We start from the raw sequence: 23,700 nt of genomic DNA on the forward strand, positions 1-23,700 counted from the left end.
ATTCCCTTGTGAGCAGAATGCGAGTCGATATTTCATCACTGTGCGATGAAGTCTCCATGTTGCGTGACGAATTACGTCAACGAAATCAAACGAGTTAGGTAATTAATTATTTATATTTCTAAACATTTACACGTTCTGAAAAGTATTTTATTTTCTTTTAACATATGTGGACAACCAAGAGGTCAATGAAGATGAAGATGACGATGAAGATAATGATGATGATGATGATGATCCAAACAAGTATATCGTGTCTGCAACGCCGCCTGCAAGAAAACTTATAATTTTTTATGTCAATGGTGTCCTTGCCTACAACCCAAGACAACCAAAAGGTTTTAATTCTATTCTTTTGTATCCATTATTTTAACATATAAGCGTAGAACTTTAATCTCATTTTTTTTATATTGTAGATGTTGTCCTCATAAAAGAATTATATAAATTTATGCATTTTTTGTAGACAATTTTGTTATTGCCATTTAGTCTTCCAAGATGAGGTTAGAACTGTTGAGCAATTGAATTACTGTAACCAAAATAGTTAATATACAATTAAATGTTAAAATTCAAACTTGATTACAATCTCAGGCATAACATCGACCCTGCACTTGAGAAACTACCTTTGTTGTCTGACCATTTTCTATTCACTTGGGTAAGATGAATCTCATTACAATTTGCTGACTTTTATTTGTCTATGATTTCTACATATTTATGTTCGACTGTTTGTGAAAAGGATCAAGTAAATTGCAAAACATACGATAATGTTACATACTGTAAAGATCTCAATGATGTTTGGAACGCGTTTCCTTATTTTAACGACCTAAATACACTGTTGGTCGATGATTCACCGGAAAAAATGATTTATAATCCGGTAAGTTGCATTTATGCAATATGTTTTTCCAGTTAAACAGGTGTTCATACATTGATTGATTAACAATTTATGTGTTTATATAGAAATACAATTACATATGTCCACATTCATTTGACGATGCTTCCCATTCGGGCGACAATGCTCTAGGTATGAGACAAATTTATTCCTGCTTATGCGAATTTAGTAGTAAAATTACACCTCATTAGTTTGATAATTGAAATTATTTATATATGTCCTCAGAAAAAGGCGGTAACATACGAGAGTATTTGGAAAATTTGTTGAAGGCGCCTAATGTTCCGGACTTCGTTAGAAATAACCCTTTTTAATCGTATTATTTTCATTGTGGGTATATTATTTGAACATTGTTATGTATAAATTATTTGAATATTATTTGAACATTGTTATGTATAAATTTCTTGTGTACGTATGTTACTTGAACATTATGAATTAATTATGCAATTTAATTTATAAGGTAACAACTTACCTTTTTTCAAAACTTATTAACTTAGCTAATATGCATGTTACCATTGATTATTCCATATTTGCTTCTCTGTATATAAATACATTTGAGGATTGTTGAAATATCAATAATAGTTATTAATGTATTTTACATCTGCGTACAAATGTATCGAAACACATTATTAAAGAATCGTTTTCTATAATCTCCACAACAAAGTTTTTATACATAAAGTTTCCAAACTTAAAGTTTCCCATAAAGTGTCGATACATTTTTAAAAAGTATCGATCCCGAAAACATCGAAACCCATAATTATAATGTAATAGGTAATTTTGTAATATAACCGGTATATTTATACCGGTTTTATGTGATAATCGGTCTACATAATATGTCAACACTTTTTAATGTTGTGTCGATACTTTTTTCCAGAATGAATGCCCAAAAGGGTGAACACATAATGTGTCGATAAATTTATAAAAAAGTATCGATCCCAAAAACATCGAAACCGATAATTATAATGTAATAGGTAAATTTACAATGTAACCGGTACAAATGTACCAGTTTTTTGAGAAAATAGGTGAACATAATGTATCGACACATTTTAGATTTGTGTCAATACTTTTGGTCCACAAGGAAAATCCAAAAAGGTTGTACCCATAAAGTGTCGATACATTTTTAAACAGTATCGATCCCTAAAACATCAAAACCCATAATTATAATGTAATAGGTAATTTTGTAATATAACTGGTATAAATATACCGGTTTTATGTGAGAATATGTCTATATAATTTGTCGACACTTTTAAATGATGTGTCGATACTTTTTTCCAGAATGAATGCTCAAAGAAGGGTGAACGCAGAAAGTGTTGATACATTTATAAAAAGTATCAATCCTAAAAATATTGAAACCGATAATTATTATGTAATACGTAAATTTACAATGTAACTGGTATAAATGTACCGGTTTTATGAGAAAATAGGTGAACATAATGTATCGACACGTTTTAGATTTGTGTTGATACTTGTAAATAACGCGTTTTTTCTTCCTTCATTATTTATAATGTAACGCTATAAACCCTAAATCGACAAACCCTCTATTAAGAATACCAGTGTTCATAACAGTTACGACCAGTTATTCATGTGACAAACACTTTTTTCCCTTCTTGTGTTTGATATTTATGTTGTCGAAACCCTACTTTTTTAGAAAATCTTTGAAAAGAGGGATTATGTTTTAAATTTTGCTGTTTGTGAATGGTTATAGGTTGCAAGTTCAATTTTTGTTCGCGAAGATGATGACCTTCAAATGGAGCCCTAGCGTATATATATTAAAGAAAATCGAAAGCGACCAGTAAATATCAATGTATTCATGTAATTGTTCTCTAAATGGTAATTAGATTAAAGTATTTAATCTAATTTAATTGATTCAAATCTGTACAGTCTTACTGAATGCGAAAGGATAAAGGAAGCTCATAATCATGTTGACATCATAGCCAATAAAACCCCTTGCAAGGTCTAAATGGTAATCTAGGAATTGGTAAGGCAAGCTTCCTTTGATGGTTTAGGGTTTAGAGCCCTCCAACGTAAGGAGTGCATGATTGAACATTACGTTTAATAGTTGTATTCAGTTGTTGAAGAATTGTTCTTAATTTTATATAAGGATAATTTTATTGGCTATGTAGTCAACATGAGTAACCTGGATAATCCAGTTACAGAACTGATTCCGGCCATGATTGCGGGAGACTATAGTCTACATATTGTTTGGCATTTATGTGATGATGCAGATGAAATATTAAACGGTCTCGTAAGCCACAATCAAAATAGACTAAGAGAGGAAATTTTGTTAATATAGGGTTAATTTTGTATAAGTTATTTATAATTTTGTATGTGAATGTAATTATGTATGAGATGAGAAAAGTTAGCAATATGTTATTGTACATGTTTCTTATACACAATAGGAGTCATGTTGATACTTACGATATATGGAGATCGTTGTCATCATGTGCGGGACTGAATGGCCATTTCATACCGTCTTCGAAAAAATCAGTTGATGTAGGCTGTGTGCTTGTATTCAAACTGAGCTTGACTTGAGGACATGTTAGTTTGTTATGTCCCTCGCCGTTGCAGTACCCACATTGCCTAATTTTTTTCTCGACCTTGTTCTTCGGTACTTCTTTTCGCTTGTGTTGTTTTCGTTGAGGGTCGCGAACGTTGTTTACTACACTGCTCTGGTTGACTGAATCATTCAAACCAAATGAGTTTTCAAATTCTTCTATTAGTCTTTTCATCTCATCTCTTGCGGTTTTGAAAGGCGCGTCTGTCTTTGATGCAATGTAGCATAACCTACTTGACGTTGAACGTAGAGCAACGAACCTTGCCATTTGCATCACTTCTGGAGGCACATTCAAGTTAACATAATTGGGTGCAGAAGCCTTCGTATCCTTAGTCCACCTACTTTGAATCAAATTCCCGGGCAAATATGTGTAACCCAAGTGCTTCAAAATGTGAAGTTGATGGCGACACGAAAGTCCAACGGTCTCGAATTTTTTGCAGGAGCAAATTAGGGTTTCCGTAAGAAAATAAAAACTAATTTCAAATGTTCTATTTTTTTCTTTGTATTTTGTCAACATATAATGTTGACATTCATCTGATAAGGACTGAATCTCTTCCTCAATCCGGTACAATGTCTCCTGTTGAAGTTCATCTTGGAACGCACGAAAAGATTCGTGGGTAAAAATCTCAGCAGCATGGCTTTCAAGTTCGAACAGTTTTGTGATCTGGAAGTGTTTCATCTGGGAACTTAAGTAATCCGCTTTCAACTCGTTCATATGCATTCTACTAATTCCATCTTCAATTGCACAAACAACATTTAAATATGTCTTATTGTGTTTCAATGCAATCGCTAGTAAAGCATTCATAGACTCGCACCTTTGTGTTGAGTGAATATTGGCAAAAAATTACCGGTTAGATATGCTTGTGCCCATACGTGTCGAGTGTTTCCCTTCTCAATCACCCATGGATGCTTTTCGATGTTGAATTCTAAAACAACCGAACGCCATTGAATATCAAATTCCTCAGTTGTCTAACCGGAAGCCATGCATTTTGATAATGCTGCTCTAAATTTTGGGTCACCAATGTTAGCTTGTGCATTGCGAGAAAGATGCCAATAACATAATCTGTGCTTAGCATAAAAGATAACAGATTTGATAGCCCTCTGCATTGCCCTATCCCCATCGGTGACAACTGAAATAGGCGATTTATTCATCATGGCCTCTAAAAAATTCTGTAGCACCCACTCGAAAGATTGAGACGTCTCGTCAGCGATTATGGCAGTGGCAAACACAATTGTGTTATGGTGATAATTGACACCGACAATAGGCATAATTGGTCGACCATACAAATTATCTTTGTACGTTGTGTCGAACACAATTACATCACTGAAGCATGTGTAATCTGATCTCGATGTAGAATCCGACCAAATAAGATTATACAATGCCCCTGATTCGTCTACCGAGTATATCATAAAAAACTCGGGATCATCATGTCTCTTATAATCAAAGTAAGTAATAAGCGCATTCACATCCCCATCGATGATTTCCTTTGCTTTACCTCTTTGAAGTGCATTGCAGAAGTCTTTATGTGTAAATCCAACATTATGATAGCCCCTTGCCTGCCGCGTTAAATGGTTCATTACTTGTGACGTGCCAACACCGACCTCTTTCAATGTTGTTGCCTCATCGATATCAGCCTTACTTACAATTCTATTAGAACGAATAAATGGTGTCATAGCAGGTGTGCACAATGCATGATTATGTTTCTGATAAGACTTACTTATAACCCAGTGATCGTTTGTATTTGTTGCTGTAACTACGACTCTAGCCTTGCATCCTGTTCTTGTGACTGGCGTATGAGCACGTTGACGATCAACAGTATTGGCTTTTGATTCTCGAAACCCTTCTTTGGAACAACAAAATTCTTGTGTCTTCAGATTCCCTTCCACGTCAAGTCGTGTTGTTCCCTTACGTGCACTAAACCCATGTTCTCGTACGAATCCCTTGTAAAAGTACCAAGCTTGATCACGTGAAGAGAAGAGCTGACCAACCAATCTGTCAGATTCATCAACATTATGTACTTCATGGCATTCCTCGGTTGGCTTAACATTATCTGCATCAATATGATCCATGGCAAAAATTTTGTTGTGCAAGTTCAGTGGTCCCGAAGTTGATGGAGATGTAAGTAAAGGTTCATTCAACATGTTTTAGTCGTGCTTTCAATAGGATGTGGTATTGGTAGTGGTAGTTGAAGGGTGGGTACAACATTAATTTCGTGTGACATATTTAGGTGTGTACAATAACTACCTAAATATGTGTCGATACATTTTCTAAAAGTATCGACCCAAAAAATATCGAAACCAATAATTATAATGTAATAGGTGAATTAACAATGTAACCGGTATAAATATATCGGTTAATTAGAAAACATGTAAATATAATGTATCGATACTTGTTTAATTTGTGTCGATACTTATTGTCCAGAATGAATGGCCAAATGTGGTGCACGCATAAAGTGTCGATACAATTATTAAAAGTATTGATCCCAATAAAATCGAAACCGGTAATTATAATGTAATATGTAAATTTACAATGTAATCGGTATAAATATATCGGTTTTATGAGAAAATAGGTCATCATAAAGTATCGATACTTCTTAAATTTATGTCGATATATTTTGTCCATAATGAATGTGTCGTAACCGTCTTTCGGTTGGGCCCCAGAATTGGGCTTCGACTTAGGAAAATGGATTGGAGTCGCCACCGATCATTTATTTAAAAATAAATGGGTTGATCGGATACCCTATTTCTTACCTGATCTGCGTCTTACCAGAAATATGTCGGGCTCGGGAGTCGGTTACGGTCAAGGAAGGATTAGCACCCTTGAACCGCCCTTTCGGTACTACGTAATTTCCAGTTGTCTTAATTAAGAAAAATAACAAGTTAAATTAAAAGGTAAAGTTTCGACCCCAATTACTTACCATTTATTGATTTGAAAATATCCTTAAAAAATCGAGAAATGTGTTAGATAAACAAGGTAAATAAAACAAATAAGGTAAAAGGGAAAAATAAAATAAATAAAATAAATAAATAAGATAAAGGAAAAAAATAGTAAAGTAATAATTATATATAGTAATATTTGAAAAAGGAAAAATATATATATATATATACGTCAAAGTATTAAAAAATAGAAAAGTTACCCTCTCACTTCACCGAAAGTGATGGGCTTTAGTCAGAAATAAGACAAAAAAATGGGTCCTCTAGGTTAGTAATATATAATATAATGTTTAATAATAATAATGATAAAGACACAAGATTTTCTAAAAAATAATATAATAATAATAAATAAATAAAACGAAAATAATAATATATATATATATATATATATATAAAGTTATAAGATATATTACGTAAATAAAAAAATAATCAAATAAAAATAATTAAGAATATATATATATTAGTAATAGGTATATAAATCAACCATTAAAAGTATAAAAAAATATATGACTAGATAAAGATAATTACAATATATATAGTAATAATAGACTTATAAGTAGAATATTAAAGAAATATATATATATATATATATATATACACATATAATAATAATAACATAAATAATAAAAATAAATGAATAAAATATCCATATAATAAATAAAGGGACTAATATAGATTTTTAAAAAGCTCTTCCCCTCCTTTAACCGAAAATCAAACCGGTTTTTCAAAATAAGCCTCGGGGTAGATCTAGGTTCGAAACTTCGAAACCCTACCCATTTTGGTCATCGGCACAACCCACGTTTTGGGTTATTCGAACCAAATCTCAAGAAAAATAACGTGCACATGCAAAAGAAAGAAAAAAGAAAATGCTACCTTTTATTTCCTTTTCGAATCCTTTACAATAGCTTTGCCTTTGTATCTTCCCGTGCTTTCCTCTATGTTTTGTGTGTAAATCGTGTGTTACAATAGTGAGTTACAATGGCTATTTATAGTGCTTGTGGATCCTATCTTTAGGAGTTTAAATAATAGTAGAACTCTATCCTATTTTTTGAATCCTAGTAAAATTCTATCATATCTTTAGGAGTTTGAATTCTAGTAGGACGAAAAGGTGTGTTGACAGCTGCCCCTCTTTGCCCATAGTCGTGTAACGGGGATAGGGCAAAGATTAAAAGACACACTTTTCGTTCGGTGGAGTTGAAAATTGACTCTGATGTTTCAATAACTCCCTGTCGAATTGAGTTACGGATGACTCCTCCATCGTGAAGTCGAGTTCATCTTGAAATGATATGAAATTAAAGCCGTAGTTCGGAATTTGAATCAGCACGTGGCTTCTCGTTACCCTTCGGTCTTCTTCTCGGTTTAAAGACCTTGGATCGGAATCGAACTCAGAAATCTTCATTGACAGATAGCTTTTTCTTGACTTAAGCTATGCTGTTTGAAAATGGTTGCTTGTCACTAAGGCACGGCTAACCCAGGTCCTCTTCTCGACTTGAAAACCTCGACTGCAACCGGAAAGTAGTGTGATTGATGTGTCATCGAGCTGAATGGAGTCGAACTCGACAATTTTGATGGCAGATAATCTTTCTTTGAGTTGGATATCCTTCGTCGTGAAGTTGAAATCCAAGTAAGTAGCATTGTTCCAAGTCCAATATCCTCCGTCGTGAAGTTGAAATTGGCTCTGGAACCGGGAAATTGTTTGTTGACAACCAGCCGTCCCTTCGTTGTGAAGTTGAACTTGTGTTGTCTCGAGTCCAATATCCTTCGTTGTGAAGTTGAAATTGAATCTGAATGAAATTTTGTTGACAAGCAGCGGTCCCTTCGTCGTGAAGTTGAACTTGCGTTGTCTGGAGTCCAATATCTTTCATTGTGAAGTTGAAATTGGCTCTGGGATTGGGAAGTTGTTGTTGACAAACAGCGGTCCCTTCGTCGTGAAGTTGACCTTGCATTGTCTGGAGTCCAATATCCTTCGCTGTGAAGTTGAAATTGGCTCTGAATGAAATTTTGTTGACAAGCAGCGGTCCCTTCGTCGTGAAGTTGAACTTGCGTTGTCTGGAGTCCAATATCCTTCGTTGTGAAGTTGAAATTGGCTCTGAGATTGGAAAGTTGTTGTTGACAAGCAGCGGTCCCTTCGTCGTGAAGTTAAACTTGCATTGTCTGGAGTCCAATATCCTTTGCTGTGAAGTTGAAATTGGCTCTGAATGAAATTTTGTTGACAAGCAGCGGTCCCTTCGTCGTGAAGTTGAACTTGCGTTGTCTGGAGTCCAATATCCTTCGTTGTGAAGTTGAAATTGGCTCTGAGATTGGAAAGTTGTTGTTGACAAGCAGCGGTCCCTTCGTCGTGAAGTTGAACTTGCATTTTCTGGAGTCCAATATCCTTCGTTGTGAAGTTGAAATTGGCTCTGAGATTGGGAAGTTGTTGTTGACAACCAACGGTCCCTTCGTCGTGAAGTTGAACTTGTGCTGTCTTGGGTCCAATATCCTTCGCTGTGAAGTTGAAATTCAAGTATTGTATGTTGCGGGTGGACACAATTCCCTTTGCCGTGAAGTTGAAACCGTGGAGACCCCTTTATTGTGAAGTTTGGCTTCGAGCTAGATATCCTTCGTCGTGAAGTTGAAATCCACTCTCGAGCAAATCGTGTCACTTTGAGTTCAATATCCTTCACCGCAAAGTTGAAATTGACTCTAGCTAAAACCTGAAAAGTTATCCATATATGTGATGCTATGGATGCAATGCTCTTAGGTGTGCCTAAAATGCATATGCAACATATGTTATCTTGGGGCTCTGGAGAGAAATCTCGATCTCCAGTTGCCTGTCTGGAATCTTGATTCTTGAATCTTCAAATTTTGATCCCTGATCTTGAATTCTTCAAATGTTCAAATCTGATGTGCACATTCTATTTTTGATTTGAGAAATGCTTCTCGACCATCTCAAGTTTGTGCTTGAGCTGAGTGTAACAGTTCAGATGATGCTTCAAAAGAAGTTGTCTTGAAAGAGATAGAATTCGTTTCAAGGGAAACGATCTCAAAGATATATGTTGTTTCATGAGAAACAGTTTCAAGGGAAACAAAATTATGTTTTAAGGGAAATAAATTTGAAGATTTTGTGTTTCAAGAGTAACTGTCTCAAGGGAGACAAAATTATTTTTAGGGGAAATAAATTCAAAGGTTTTGTTTCAAGGGAAACTGTCTCAAGATAGACGAAAATTGTTTCAAGAGAAACTGTCTCAAGAGAGACAAAACTTAGTTCCAAAAGAAACTGTCTCAAGGGAGACGAAATTTGTTTCAAAGAAAACATATTCAAATATTTTGTTTCAAGGGAAACTGTCTCAAGAGAGATAAAATTTATTTCAAGGGAAACTGTCTCAAGATAGACGAAATTTGTTTCAAGAGAAACTGTCTCAAGAGAGACAAAATTTGTTTCAAGGGAAACTGTCTCAAGAGAGAAAAAACTCTTCTAGTGAAAACGGTCTCAAGTGAGACAAATCTTGTTTTAAGAAAAACAATCATGAGTGAAATAAATCTTCTTTCGAGTAAAACAGTCCCAAGTGAGACAAAGTCTGTTTTAAAAAAGCAATCTCAAGTGAGATAATCATCTGCATTAAATGAAACTGTCTCAAGCGAGACAGAATTTATATTGTAAATGTCGATCTTTCTGTCTGTCGAGTTGGTTGAAGTGTAGTTTCTTGCTGCTGAGCTAAACAACTGACATCAATCTGTAAAGGTGCTTTTGAATCGAGTATTCTTCGTCTTGAAGTCGAACTTGACTCTAAAGCTGTAAAAATTATGTATGTGGAAAGAAAATGATAGATATGACGCTTAAAATGTATGCATAAGATGCATGTAACATGAATTTGTTATATTTTATCTCCTGAAAAAGGTCCGATAATTCGCATTAGGATGTTAAATCCCCAAAGATGCCTCAATATCCAAAAATGCCCCAATATTTGATGTTGAATCTTCAAAGATACCCCAAATGTTCCTCATTTCTTGCTTCATCATTGATTCTAAGCATGAGCTTTGTGTTTGAGAGTCACATGTCATTTACCAAGATCCACTCTAGAGATACTGTCTTGTTTGAAAAAAAAATGTTTTTCTTTCTCTTTTATTTTCAAAGTCATGAAAATATCAATTAAAAGAGTTTCAAAAAATGTTTAATCTCAAGTTTTAAAAATATTGCCCCTATCACGGTTTTACAATAGAGACGAATCATAAAACTAGAGTTCATCGGATATCAAAGAATTAATTATAATGTTAATCCTTCAATAAATTATAGTTATTTGACAAGTGTCAAGATCAAAGCTATCTTTGAGAGATGGTCAACTAAGGAAAGGATAAAAAGTCTCAGGTCATTGTGTTTGGTCAAAGGTTTGGCATTTGATGCTCAAAGGATTGATGGGGTAGCTTGCATGCTCAAAGGATTGATGGGGTAGCTTGCATGCTTCTCTACTGGAAGTGTTCTCTGACTCCCAACCTTCGTTGTCACACTCGGATTGTGCGATGCCTTATCAAGGAATTTGTGTGATCACCTCAGTTGCACAATTTTTATATTCGAGCCGCCTTTTCAGGTTTTCAACTCGAATCCTCCTTTGGTTTCAAGACGTTATTCAGGATTTATGTCTTGAACCCCCCTTTGTTATTTTTCTCTACCATACATTAATTACATTGTTTTTTTTTTGCAAACAAAGATTAATCCTGATGGGCGGGATGAAATCTGAAGATAGTCTCTTCTGTTTAGAAATCCATGTATGATTAGAATGGACTTTTAAGGCACGTAATGTAGGCCAGGGTTCGTGGTTATGAAAGAAAAGGATAAATAGGCCCAAATAAGTGTTTCAGGGTATTGAACCAAGGATCAATTCATTCTGATGCCATCGATCTTGTCTTGCTCAAAATGTCTCTTTCTCTTGATGCTCTATGATCTTTGAGTGAAGGGATTCAGTGATTCGGGAATGATTGTGCTTGATCAATCTCATTGAAGCTTGATGCACCATTTGTCTTTAGGGAATTTTTGTATGTGTTTTTGTTCCCTTTTTTATTTTTGTTCTTTCTTTTTGTTCTTGTTTTTTCCTTTTTTGCTTATTTTCTTTTTTCTTTTTGCCCTTTTTGTTCTGATTGAATCATCGCACTTGGCATTTGGTTCACCTTTCGGTATCTCATCTGAATCAATGTCTTCACTCATGTGAGCAGATTTTCTCCACCTTGCCCTCAGTATGAAGGGTGATCCTTGGTTAGGGTTGAATCAAAAAGAAAAAAAAATACTATAGGCTCAAAAGGGGACGCAAGGGATATATATTTTCTCCTGTTGTGAAGGGATAAAGAAAGAAAGCCGTTCATCATTTCATACATATAAGTCTTCACAGAAGAGGTATCCCCAGGGGGATAGATTTTCAGGATTAATTATATTCACATGAAAATAGTGTAGTTAATGCATGATAGAATTATTTCGAATGAATTATTTTTTCTGCTCCTTGCTCCCAACATGTCTCAATGTTCAGGCTCCTGGCGAGATGCCCCAAACTGTATCTTGGAAGAATGCTCATGTTCAAATGAACAACTCAATGCCTTGGGTTTTAATGGTAAAAAAGGTTAATTTTGAGTCTAAAAAGACAGTTGTGTGATCTTATTGACTCAAAGAAAGGTGTGGGTGTATCAAAAAGATAAAGGTAATGTTCAAGAATTTCAAATGGAGGTAATGTCAAAATTTGGTTTTTTGATAATGACCATGAGTTATTTTGGGTAAAGAATCAATGTGTTTTATTCTAGGGTTTGAGACATGGTAAGAAAGGTCTAATCTTGTCATATGTCAAAAATCTATAATTCTTGAAGAATTAAAAGAATCCTTAATTCATTTAATATTCAAAGAACTAAAGATTAAAATTTGTTCAATTGCTCCACCTTAGAAAGTAACATGAATTCAAACGTTTAAAATAAGTGTTCAAACAAAATAATCCTCTAAGTGCAAATGGTATATGCCATGCCCCCTTCTTCGGCAAGCGCCTTACAGTTTTCAGAAGAATTTTTGGGAATCCTTATGTGGCAACAATTTCAACATTGTAGCCCTTAGGAGATGGGTACTCTTTTCTCAGATCATCCTGGCAGGCTTAGTCCTACAATCAGCTGATCCAGCTCCCCCTGTACTGATTTCAGTTTTTCTTTAATTGTTAAAATCTGGCTTCCATGTGGTGTAATGTGGTTAAGACCACTTTATCGAATCCTCCGTGATTTAATTTCATGTTTATGAAAATGCTTAAAAATGTAGATGAAGATGCAAAAACGCAAGAATGCATGAAATGTTCGAGGCATTGATCCAAGAAATGTGACTGTTATTATGAATAATCCTTATTGGGGACAAAAATGTTTTATCTTTTAAGAGAAAAAAATATCCTGACAGCTTCTGACATGTTGACTAGTCTTCTGCTTTCGTCTTTCACCGGTTGAATAACCTGTCGAACCTCTCCGGCCTCTCTGAATGAACCGTGAAAATGTTGAGTTGTTTTTTGTACTGGTCCAAGAAGTCTCGAATGATCGCATCTCGAGCATTTACTTTTGTTGAGCATGTTCCCAACGAATTCGTCATTGGAGCCCTTAATTGATAGGAACTATGTGAAGTTCATTAATCTGTTTCTTGAATTCGCCGGCAATGGTCTCCAATTTCAGCTATCATTTTGCCATTGTTGTGTTCAAAGGGACTTCCGAGATACATAACCTTCATCTTGCCCCTGCAACCTCTGCCAGTCAGTTCTTCAAAGATAAGCTTTCATTGTGCTTGATGTAGACCCGGTTCATTTTGAGTCTTTTATAATGCAGCAGAGTGATATACTCTTCAATTGTGGGCACCACGTCTTCTGGATTGAATGTGACACATAGTCGCCTTGTAGACTATCCTCTGTATTTTCATCTCTTGTATTACAACACCTTTGTCCATGGATTCAGATTATTCGAGTTTTAACAAACACGTTTTAGTGGATCAATGACCTCTTTTTAATGATGTAAGTGAAATAAAATAAAGATGAAAAGAGTTAGTGAGGTGAAAAATAATAAAAAACGATCATAAAAATGAAAGTCCTACCCCACATGATACCTACCCCATATGCTTATTATTCCTACCCGGACATGATCTCTATCCCGCATGCTAATTTCAAACAAATCCTAACCGCATATTTGTCTAGTTCGCATGCTTTGAACAGAAAGTAAAGCATGAAATAAAGCAGCCTAGGGTTTGAAGTGAGGTTTTGGGGTGGGCTCTAATTCTCTATAGTCTCCCGGTTTAAGTTCTAAAAAAACGGTACCCGAGTTCTCCTTGCTGGTGCCCCTTTGGGCTTGCCAGACCTTTAGTCCTAAACCCATCACAGGTTTGTGTGGACTAAGTTAAACTCGAGAGGACACATTCCCTTATGTCTATGCGGAGAATAAATTCACACGAAGACATAAGGTATATGAATCCCGAAGGCTACTTGCTAGGCATATGCGGTGAATAAATTCACACGAATGCGTCGCTTTCACCCCCACTTAAAACGGGTTCGGAGCTCGGGTTTAGAGCCTTAGATGAAAAAAGACTTTAAGGGCTGAAATCATTGAGAAAACGGTTAGTACAACTAATTACTCGAAAATATAATCAAAAGTAAGTAATAAGGATCAAAATGTTACCTTAAAATTTAAACTTACCCTTTTCATTAAAAAGACAACTGGAAATTACCTTAGCCTGACTCACTTACCTGTGTCCCCAGCGGAGTCGCCAAGCTGTCGTAACCGTCTTTCGGTTGGGCCCCAGAATTGGGCTTCGACTTAGGAAAATGGATTGGAGTCGCCACCGATCATTTATTTAAAAATAAATGGGTTGATCGGATACCCTATTTCTTACCTGATCTGCGTCTTACCAGAAATATGTCGGGCTCGGGAGTCGGTTACGGTCAAGGAAGGATTAGCACCCTTGAACCGCCCTTTCGGTACTACGTAATTTCCAGTTGTCTTAATTAAGAAAAATAACAAGTTAAATTAAAAGGTAAAGTTTCGACCCCAATTACTTACCATTTATTGATTTGAAAATATCCTTAAAAAATCGAGAAATGTGTTAGATAAACAAGGTAAATAAAACAAATAAGGTAAAAGGGAAAAATAAAATAAATAAAATAAATAAATAAGATAAAGGAAAAAAATAGTAAAGTAATAATTATATATAGTAATATTTGAAAAAGGAAAAATATATATATATATATATACGTCAAAGTATTAAAAAATAGAAAAGTTATCCTCTCACTTCACCGAAAGTGATGGGCTTTAGTCAGAAATAAGACAAAAAAATGGGTCCTCTAGGTTAGTAATATAATATAATGTTTAATAATAATAATGATAAAGACACAAGATTTTCTAAAAAATATAATAATAATAAATAAAAAAAACGAAAATAATATATATATATATATAAAGTTATAAGATATATTACGTAAATAAAAAAATAATCAAATAAAAATAATTAAGAATATATATATATTAGTAATAGGTATATAAATCAACCATTAAAAGTATAAAAAAATATATGACTAGATAAAGATAATTACAATATATATAGTAATAATAGACTTATAAGTAGAATATTAAAGAAATATATATATATATATATATACACATATAATAATAATAACATAAATAATAAAAATAAATGAATAAAATATTCATATAATAAATAAAGGGACTAATATAGATTTTTAAAAAGCTCTTCCCCTCCTTTAACCGAAAATCAAACCGGTTTTTCAAAATAAGCCTCGGGGTAGATCTAGGTTCGAAACTTCGAAACCCTACCCATTTTGGTCATCGGCGCAACCCACGTTTTGGGTTATTCGAACCAAATCTCAAGAAAAATAACGTGCACATGCAAAAGAAAGAAAAAAGAAAATGCTACCTTTTATTTCCTTTTCGAATCCTTTACAATAGCTTTGCCTTTGTATCTTCCCGTGCTTTCCTCTATGTTTTGTGTGTAAATCGTGTGTTACAATAGTGAGTTACAATGGCTATTTATAGTGCTTGTGGATCCTATCTTTAGGAGTTTAAATAATAGTAGAACTCTATCCTATTTTTTGAATCCTAGTAAAATTCTATCATATCTTTAGGAGTTTGAATTCTAGTAGGACGAAAAGGTGTGTTGACAGAATGCCAGACGGGTGCACTTATAAAGTATCGATACATTTTTAAAAAGTATCGATCCTAAAAACATCGAAACTCATAATTATAATGTAATAGGTAATTTTGTAATATAACCGGTATATTTATACCGGTTTTATGTGAGAATAGGTCTACATAATGTGTTGACACTTTTTAATGTTGTGTTGATACTTTTTTCCAGAATGAATGCCCAAAAGGGTGAACGCGTATAGTGTCGATACATTTATAAAAATTATCGATCCAAAAAATATCGAAACCGATAATTATAATATAATAGGTAAATTTGCAATGTTACCGGTATAAATATAATGGTTTACTTATAAAATAGGTCAATATAAGCGCTACCTATTACATTATATAAGCGTTACCTATTACATTATATAAGCGCTACCTATTACATTATATAAGCGTTACCTAATATGTTATTGTACTTGATAACATTTTCGGTTAAATAATATAACATAACCGATCTAAATTTTAATCAGTCACTTATTTAACTGATCACGCCATACATTAACCATTTTTTAAGCGTCGCACAACAGAAATACCCAAATTTTGATTGATCTGATTTTTTAAATTTTTTTTAATAAATTTATTAAACCTGATTTTATATGTTTTGGTAGTTAAAATTATTTAATAAATGGCTGTTGTATTCCAAAATATTGGAATTCTTTTTACATAAATTTATATATTTTTCTCATTCGTAGATAGTAAATATTTCAAAGTTTCTAATATCGGCGCATATTATTGTTTTCTCATTTCCTCAAATTGGCTAGAAAGTACACCGAAAGTTAATCCGTCACGCTTCTATATTCTTCTTCTTTCTGGAACTCCCAATTCCTTTGATTTGTTTTTTTTCCCGAACTTTCTTTAGAACTCTGTCTCAAAGCTTGAATTCTTAACGGGATTCATTCAACTTTCTTAAAGTCAACAGTTAAATTTCTTGAAGTCCTCCCCAGTCAAAAGAAGCATCCTTATTCCTTTTTTTAGTTCCATTCTTCAATAATTGTTTTAACTACCTGCTTGATGGATTCAAAACCTGAATCTTGAAATCCCAGCAAAAAAAAAAAGGAAACCAAAAGAAAAATGTTCACAAAATTACCACTTACACACCCGAAAGCATCTAATTTTGGGTTTAATCATTTGATTTCTGGCAATAAAGATGTTTCCAAGTTTGGGTATTTCTCAATAAACTCTGTTTCGCAGCATAAGTTCAGGTTCAAGCTTGTGGGGGCTCATGGGGATAGATGGAAGCATACCAGTATGTATCATAAGTTCATTTTGCTTTTATGTGTGTAGATATATGTATTGTTGAAGATAAGTTTTATCAACATTGTTCTTCAATTTCTTCTTTTAAGGTAGTTTAATTCTCAGGTACCCTGGTCTAACATTTTAGCCATTGGGATGGGATACTTTTAAAGTCTAAATTGTTGGGCTTTGCTAGCTATAGCCTATAGTATAGCGGTCCTAATAGTAGCAGTTTACAGTTAATGGAATGAGTATCTTTATAAAATATATTAAATTTAACAAGTACCATTAGCTGAACCAAATTGCTCTTGATACTTAAAAGTGGATGCTTTTATTTAATTCCTAGTTTTATATTTGCACCTTCTGTTGTCTTGACAGATACTGTTCAAGAAAGAATAAATTCATGGCTGTCAAAGACTCAGCATTTTTTGACTGAGGTAACTTCGCCTCTAGTAAAAACTAGTCACAGTGGAAAGCCTGATGCTGAAAACGATGTCGACACTCAAGACATGGACGACATTTTCTTGGGAGAACAGACTGTTACTAGTAGAATGCCTAATGGAATTCTTTCATTTGCTGCTATTGTGTCTATTGAGCAGTTTAGCAGGTGAAATTTTCTTTTACTACATTTTTTAAGTACTTTTGTGACTATGGATTAGTATGTAAAAATCTAGAGGGTCTCCATGTTAAAATAAGACCCTGAAAGCTATGAATGGTGAACTCAGTTTGAGGATGTAATTGACGCCAATGCTGTAACCATTATTTGGTATACTCTGAGTGTTGTGCACAGAAAAGTTATAGGAACCAAAGAACTTTTAGCTTATCCAGATTTCCGCTTTCCATTTCTTACACGAATATTAGTGATTCATCTATAGTTTTTGAGTTTCCAATTGGATCAGGGTTTGAATCTTAGAATTTAAGTTTGCAGGATGAATGGATTGACTGGGCAAAAGATGCAAAGGATATTTAAAGCTCTGGTTCCTAAAATTGTCTATGATGATGCTCTTAATTTGGTGGAGTATTGCTGCTTTAGGTTCTTGTCAAAGGATGCCTCTGATCTTCATCCCAGCCTTAAGGTCTGCACTTTTGACAACTATGTGCATATGAACAATCTGTATTCTTTCTTATTAGTTATCATTATCACTATTTTCATTTTCTTCATAAGATGCTCAGTGAACAATAAGTGAAGATGATCTTCTGGCCTTTTTCCATACTTACTTTTATGCTTGTCTTTCTTACTGTTTGCATGCCTATTGTGTGATCTGTTTATGAATTTTGCAATATTCACTTCCAGTTCTACACAAAACTTAAAACAAAGACAATCGATAATTTTAAATTTTTTCACATAATGTATGATTGGCAGTTCTACAACCACCATCAGCAGTTTATGAGCTACATAATCAGTAGCTTCCCCCTCAGTTTCATCTATGTCTTGGGAATCATGAAGTTCCTGATTAGCTGTTCTTTCTTAACAAATTTTGTTATGTTTGCAGGAACCTGCATTCCAGAGACTAATTTTCATCACAATGCTTGCCTGGGAGAATCCTTATAGTGATAAAAACGATTTGAGTGCTCATGCTTCAAGAAAAGCTTCTTTCCAGGTTCTATTCTTTTACCATCTTTTGAAGCATTCTGAAATTATATTACCATTGAGGCATTGAATCCTCCCCTGCCCCCCCCTCCAAACACACGCACACAGAGAAGCACTCTTTTATTTTGCATTAAACAGTATGATCGTTGAAATTATTTATTTTTATTGGTGGTATTGAAGGGAAAGCGGGTGAGAGAAGAAGCCTTCACTCGGATCGCTCCTGCTATTCCTGGTGTAGCTGATCACTGTACAGTGCATAACCTTTTCAAAGCTCTTGCTGGTGATGAAAAGGGTATCTCATTACGAGTGTGGCTAACTTATATTGATGAACTTCTCAAGTAAGTTCTGATTTCATACTGCTACTAGTTCAAGTTAAACTTTCATGATCAGATGTGAACCAACTGTAGATACATAATCAGTAATAGCTCAACCTCGCCATGTTATAAGAACTACTAACAGTAATAACTCAACCTCAGATGTGAACCCTGCAGGACTAACATAATAATAACAATATTAATTGAGCTGGCCTAGCGTTTTCATGCGTGCAAGCCTGCATTTTGCTCAATTCTTTCCACTCAGCACCATCCAAACCCCTATTATAATTGGTATGGTGTCATAATAATAGATCCAAACTTCCTTAAATAGAGGAGGTCGAATTTGTTTTTCCCTTATCTTTTATTCTATGTACCCATTTTTAAGCAACTAAATTATATTCTTCTTTTGTTTCTGTTTTCATATTTCTTTCCTGCCTTTATATTATTTGAACTTCATTATTTAACACCTGTATATTTTAAAAATAATGTTTAAAATCGGTGTAGTGGTTAATGGTTTCTTCTTTTCACTTTTTTTGACAACTTTCTCCCTCCTCGTTTGAACCTTTATGATAAAACATATGATGGTATTGATCAATGGATCTTGCATACTTCTTTATGTTCTTCTGCTGGCTAGACTCATTTCTGTTAACTAGCTCCTTTTGATTTCATTATGGTAAGCTTAATTCCTGCTGGTTTTAGTGTAGAGTGCATGAAGGAAGGAAATTATATCATAGCCATGAATATCCTCAGCTCTCAGGAGAAAGAATCTTGTGCATTGGTTCCGGCAAGAAACAACCTGTTCTAAAATGGGAGAATAACATGGCATGGCCGGGAAAGCTTACTCTAACTGATAAAGCGCTGTATTTTGAGGTACTTATTGTCCACAATAACTTGTTTATCAATTTTATATCTTAATCTATAATACTTTTTTTCATCAGTTCATGAGTCGACTGATGTTTCTAATTGATAAAAGCATTAACATTTTCCTCTTCTAATTTTTTCCCCATTTTGTCTTCCTGAAAATATTGGTTTCAGTCATGAAAATAAGTAGAAAAGTTTGAATTTTTTTAAAGATGTTTGTTAGGAAACGTAGAATGTCCATATGTATTTAACTGATCCTTATATTTGATATACGGGTTGAACAGCTGAAGCTTACTCTAGAACTGTTACAATATTGGCCACAAAATTGTAATTGATGTATCAGTGACTGTTGTGTTGCTGCAGGCAATTGGATTTCAAGGGCAGAAAGATGCAATAAGGCTTGATCTTACAGGGCATGGGTTGCAAGTGAAGAAAGTAAAAGTTGGACCTTTCAATTCAGGGCTTTTTGACTCTGGAGTTGCTGTTTCATCTGATCTGGGGTGAGATTCTCCAATCTTGTAATGGTGAAGGATTGGTCCTCCTTTTATGTATTATTTTGATTTGCTGCTTGTTTTGGTATAAAAAAGGATATTTTTTACTGTTAGAGTTCCTCTTAAATGAATAGAAAACATTATATTTGAACTCTTATTCAGGTCATGGGTGCTGGAGTTTGTTGACTTGGGAGGTGAACTGAGACGAGATCTGTGGTATGCATTTATCAGAGAGGTTATTACTCTACACAAGTTTCTTAGTGAGTATGGACCAGATGACGATGATGGATCACTCCTTCAAGTATTTGGTTCTCACAAAGGGAAGGAAAAGGCAATGATGGGTGCAATTAATGGCATTTCTAGACTTCAAGCACTCCAGTCCACCCGAATGTTTTTGGATGATCCAATCAAACTTGTCCAGTATTCGTTTTTGCAAAATGCACCCCATGGTGATGCCGTTTTCCAAACTCTAGCAGTAAATTATTGGGGTGGACCATTAGTTGCAGAACTTACAGATGCAGGGTATCCGCAAGCTCAAGGGAGGAGCCCTTACGACGAGACATTTGAAATCAGTGATCACGTATTTGACATAGATGGAAGTGTTTACTTGCGGAACTGGATGAGATCTCCGTCTTGGAGTTCTAGTGCTTCCATTAGTTTTTGGAAGCATTCTTCTATTAAACACGCAGTTGTGTTAAATAAAAATCTTGTTGTAGCTGGTGAGACCCTAGTAGAAAGGGCAGCGGCAATCTGCAAACAGAAGTACCAGGCCGTTGAGAGAACTCAAGCTACAATTGATGCTGCAAAAATTCAAGGAATACCCAGTAATATAGACCTTTTCAAGGTTTGGCATATATTTGTCTATGTTTTTGCTTCTCATTGGTTACCTTTCGATTTTATACGCCAATTGATCGAACTTGTTGGAAATTCTCTTTATGCAGGAACTTATTCTTCCTTTCGCAATAACTGCTAGGAGTTTCGAAAAGCTTAGACGCTGGGAGGAGCCACACTTGACTCTCTCTTTTCTGGCGTTTGTATATACGATTATTTTCAGGTACACACTTTACATATATTACTGCTAGGCAAACAATAGTAACTTTCTAAATGATGATATATATAATATGGAGCAAGATGATGATTCATTTATGCATCAAGAACATAGATGTTATAAATAGTTTACAATGACCATCTTGTTACGCTTTAACGTTTTGGATACGAGAATTCGTGAGATATCCTCTATATTTCGCTCTTGATATTTAAAATATGATAAATGCTTAAAAAATTGTTCCTTGCGCTCGAATTTTTGTAAGCATTCTCGTATTCAAATAGATATTTAAATCGGGTTTTCGTCGTTTTTAACTAGTGTCACTCCATGTTAGTACACTAAGATGATTTCTTTAACGTTTACTTCCTAGGAATATGCTGCATTATGTGTTTCCTGCGGCATTGATCGTCTTAGCCACTGGCATGCTAACCCTTAAAGGGCTCAAGGAACAAGGACGCCTGGGTAGATCTTTCGGCAAAATCACTATCCGTGATCAGCCACCTTCAAATACTATTCAGAAGATTATAGCTTTAAAAGATGCCATGCGCGACGTGGAATACTATCTCCAGAATCTGAATGTTACTCTCCTTAAATTACGCACGATTCTTCTTGCAGGTCAGCCTCAGGTACGATATTATGGTTCACGAGGGGACTAGTAAAGAATGATAAATGCAATAAGGATCTTCGTTTCTTTTATGGTGCAAATCTGCATGAAACTATACTCATTTAATCATTTTAACAGGTAACAACTGATGTTGCACTGGTGTTGTTATCATCTGCAACCATTCTTCTCATTGTTCCTTTCAAGTATGTTCTTGCCTTCCTTCTATGCGATCTCTTCACTCAAGAGCTCGAATTCAGGAGGGAAATGGTTAAGAAATTCTTAAGTTTGCTGAAGGAGCGTTGGGTCACCGTGCCTGCAACCCCGGTAATTGTATTACCGTTCGAGGACTGGACGAGAGCTGCGAATCAAAGAAGCCGAATGGATAAGAAAATAAATCAGAAGGAAGGCAGGACAGTCACACGCCTAGATAGTTTTTGACATCCACTGTAGTTTTAAAATGAAAAGTATGTTCGATTTTGTATAAAAGAAAGGCAAAGAACGTTTTTTCCTTCATTTTTGTATAGACATTGTTGCACTGATATATGTGGCAATTTAGTTCTTGGTATTTATATACCATGAAAATCTAGTTTTTAGAACCGTTAAAAGAAAGTAAAAGATGGAAAAAGATGTTTTTTTCAATGATTTATTCACCAAATCATTGCAGAATCAATAACGTTTATCCTTATCAACAACAGCCTTTTGTTTGGCAGCATAACTCTTGCCATGGAAATCAAGAAAAAGAGCCAAAAGAGAAGCATTGAAAACAGCGTTGAAACACCAGCCCTGGATCCCCGAACAACCCGATCCCGTGAAATGGTAGTAAAGCATCAAAACGGAAACCAGAAAGCTGAACACGAACTGCGCAATCTGGCAATTTGTGACCAATCTCTTCCACTTGGGACGAATCCCCACCACACAGAGAAGATAGTAAAAGTACATTATCACATGTACGGTCGCATTGGTGACGAGTGCCACCGGGAACAGTGACTGGGAAGTGTTTAACCAGAGATAGCACATAACAACGACAGTGCCGTGGTGGTAGACGTGGAGAAACGTCAGCCTTTGCTTGGATTTGCTCAGGATAATCAAAAGGGTGTCGATGAATTCGAGAATCTTGGAGAGGTAGAAGATGTTGGCCCAGAAAAAAAGGGGACCGGTGGGAGGGGTGTCGGGAGGGAAACAAACGACGTGGGATAAAGGAGAGGGGATGGATACGATGGAGAGTGTGCATCCGACGGCCATGACGAGGGAAACAAGGAAGAGGTTGAGGGAATGGAGGGCTGTGATGGGTTTGAGGATGTTGGGACCGAGTGAAGGGAGCGGTGTTTTGGAGAGGAGGAAGGTGACGGCGAGGTAAGTGAGAACCGTTAGACCGAGGAAGTGTGGGGTGGAGCCGAGTGTTTGACCCTGAATCCATTGGAAATGGAGGATTTTGGGGTGGTTCACTAGCCAGAACCGGAGAGATGAGTACAGTTGGTCCATGTTGGTAGTGGAGACTGCTGCCGGCTGTGGTGGTCGGACGATGGGTGAGGAGGAGGTCAATGCTTTATGCATTTAATAAGAAGCCAAGGCCCTCCGCTGAATCGTGTATGCTTTGTTATCCTTTCATTTTTCACATACTTTAACGTCAGCCCACTATTCATTTATTTTCCCTAGAGGATACAACGGGTCTTAATGGTCAAAAAACAAATTGAACGTAAAATGAAGGCTTATTCTTAAATATCAGTATAAAATATTCAAGATTAAAAAATAAATGAGGATGAAAATAATAAATAAATAATAGAATTGGAAGAGGAAGATGGGGGGTCAAGAGAGGAAAGGTTGAGATGAGGGGGATTAAAGATGAAAAGAATTATCCACAGTAAACCTGTGAGTTAAGACTTTAATTCACTAAAAAAAATATAAACAATGACATTGTTAGGTTTGGAATTATAAATCATAAAAGAAATTTTGCTTTTTTACCTTAACTTTTTTTTTAAATAATGTGTAGTGATTATAAGTTACACATTTATTAGACACAACTAT

The 23,700-nt window shown here is 35.1% G+C and overlaps 2 protein-coding genes across 5 annotated transcripts; one reads left to right on the plus strand and one right to left on the minus strand.

Moving 5' to 3' along the window:
* Positions 1 to 375: 375 nt before the first annotated feature.
* LOC120134418 (elongation of fatty acids protein 3-like) lies at positions 376 to 23,172 on the minus strand. The gene is made up of 5 exons (XM_039150855.1): positions 22,327 to 23,172; positions 18,688 to 18,693; positions 9,610 to 9,621; positions 2,754 to 2,762; positions 376 to 386 (listed from the first exon to the last, which is right to left on the minus strand). Exon 1 carries the CDS (start codon positions 23,155 to 23,157, stop codon positions 22,342 to 22,344), a length of 816 nt encoding a protein of 271 aa, XP_039006786.1. The 5' UTR covers positions 23,158 to 23,172; the 3' UTR covers positions 376 to 386; positions 2,754 to 2,762; positions 9,610 to 9,621; positions 18,688 to 18,693; positions 22,327 to 22,341.
* LOC120134417 lies at positions 16,289 to 22,219 on the plus strand. 4 transcript variants are annotated; one of them, XM_039150851.1, is made up of 11 exons: positions 16,289 to 16,782; positions 17,148 to 17,376; positions 17,698 to 17,845; positions 18,263 to 18,370; positions 18,541 to 18,698; positions 19,379 to 19,544; positions 19,896 to 20,035; positions 20,189 to 20,870; positions 20,968 to 21,080; positions 21,442 to 21,697; positions 21,814 to 22,219. In XM_039150851.1, the coding sequence occupies exons 1-11, from the start codon at positions 16,608 to 16,610 to the stop codon at positions 22,111 to 22,113; spliced, it is 2,475 nt and encodes an 824-aa protein (XP_039006782.1). In that variant the 5' UTR covers positions 16,289 to 16,607; the 3' UTR covers positions 22,114 to 22,219. The 4 variants fall into 4 exon arrangements, with proteins under 4 accessions (XP_039006782.1, XP_039006783.1, XP_039006785.1 ...); XM_039150852.1 differs by having other exon boundaries at positions 19,899 to 20,035; XM_039150854.1 differs by having other exon boundaries at positions 21,442 to 21,686; positions 21,814 to 21,935.
* Positions 23,173 to 23,700: the final 528 nt, after the last annotated feature.

This window comes from Hibiscus syriacus, unplaced genomic scaffold (assembly GCF_006381635.1).
Source record: "Hibiscus syriacus cultivar Baekdansim isolate YM2019G1 unplaced genomic scaffold, ASM638163v2 tig00110597_pilon, whole genome shotgun sequence".
Classification (NCBI taxonomy): domain Eukaryota; kingdom Viridiplantae; phylum Streptophyta; class Magnoliopsida; order Malvales; family Malvaceae; genus Hibiscus; species Hibiscus syriacus.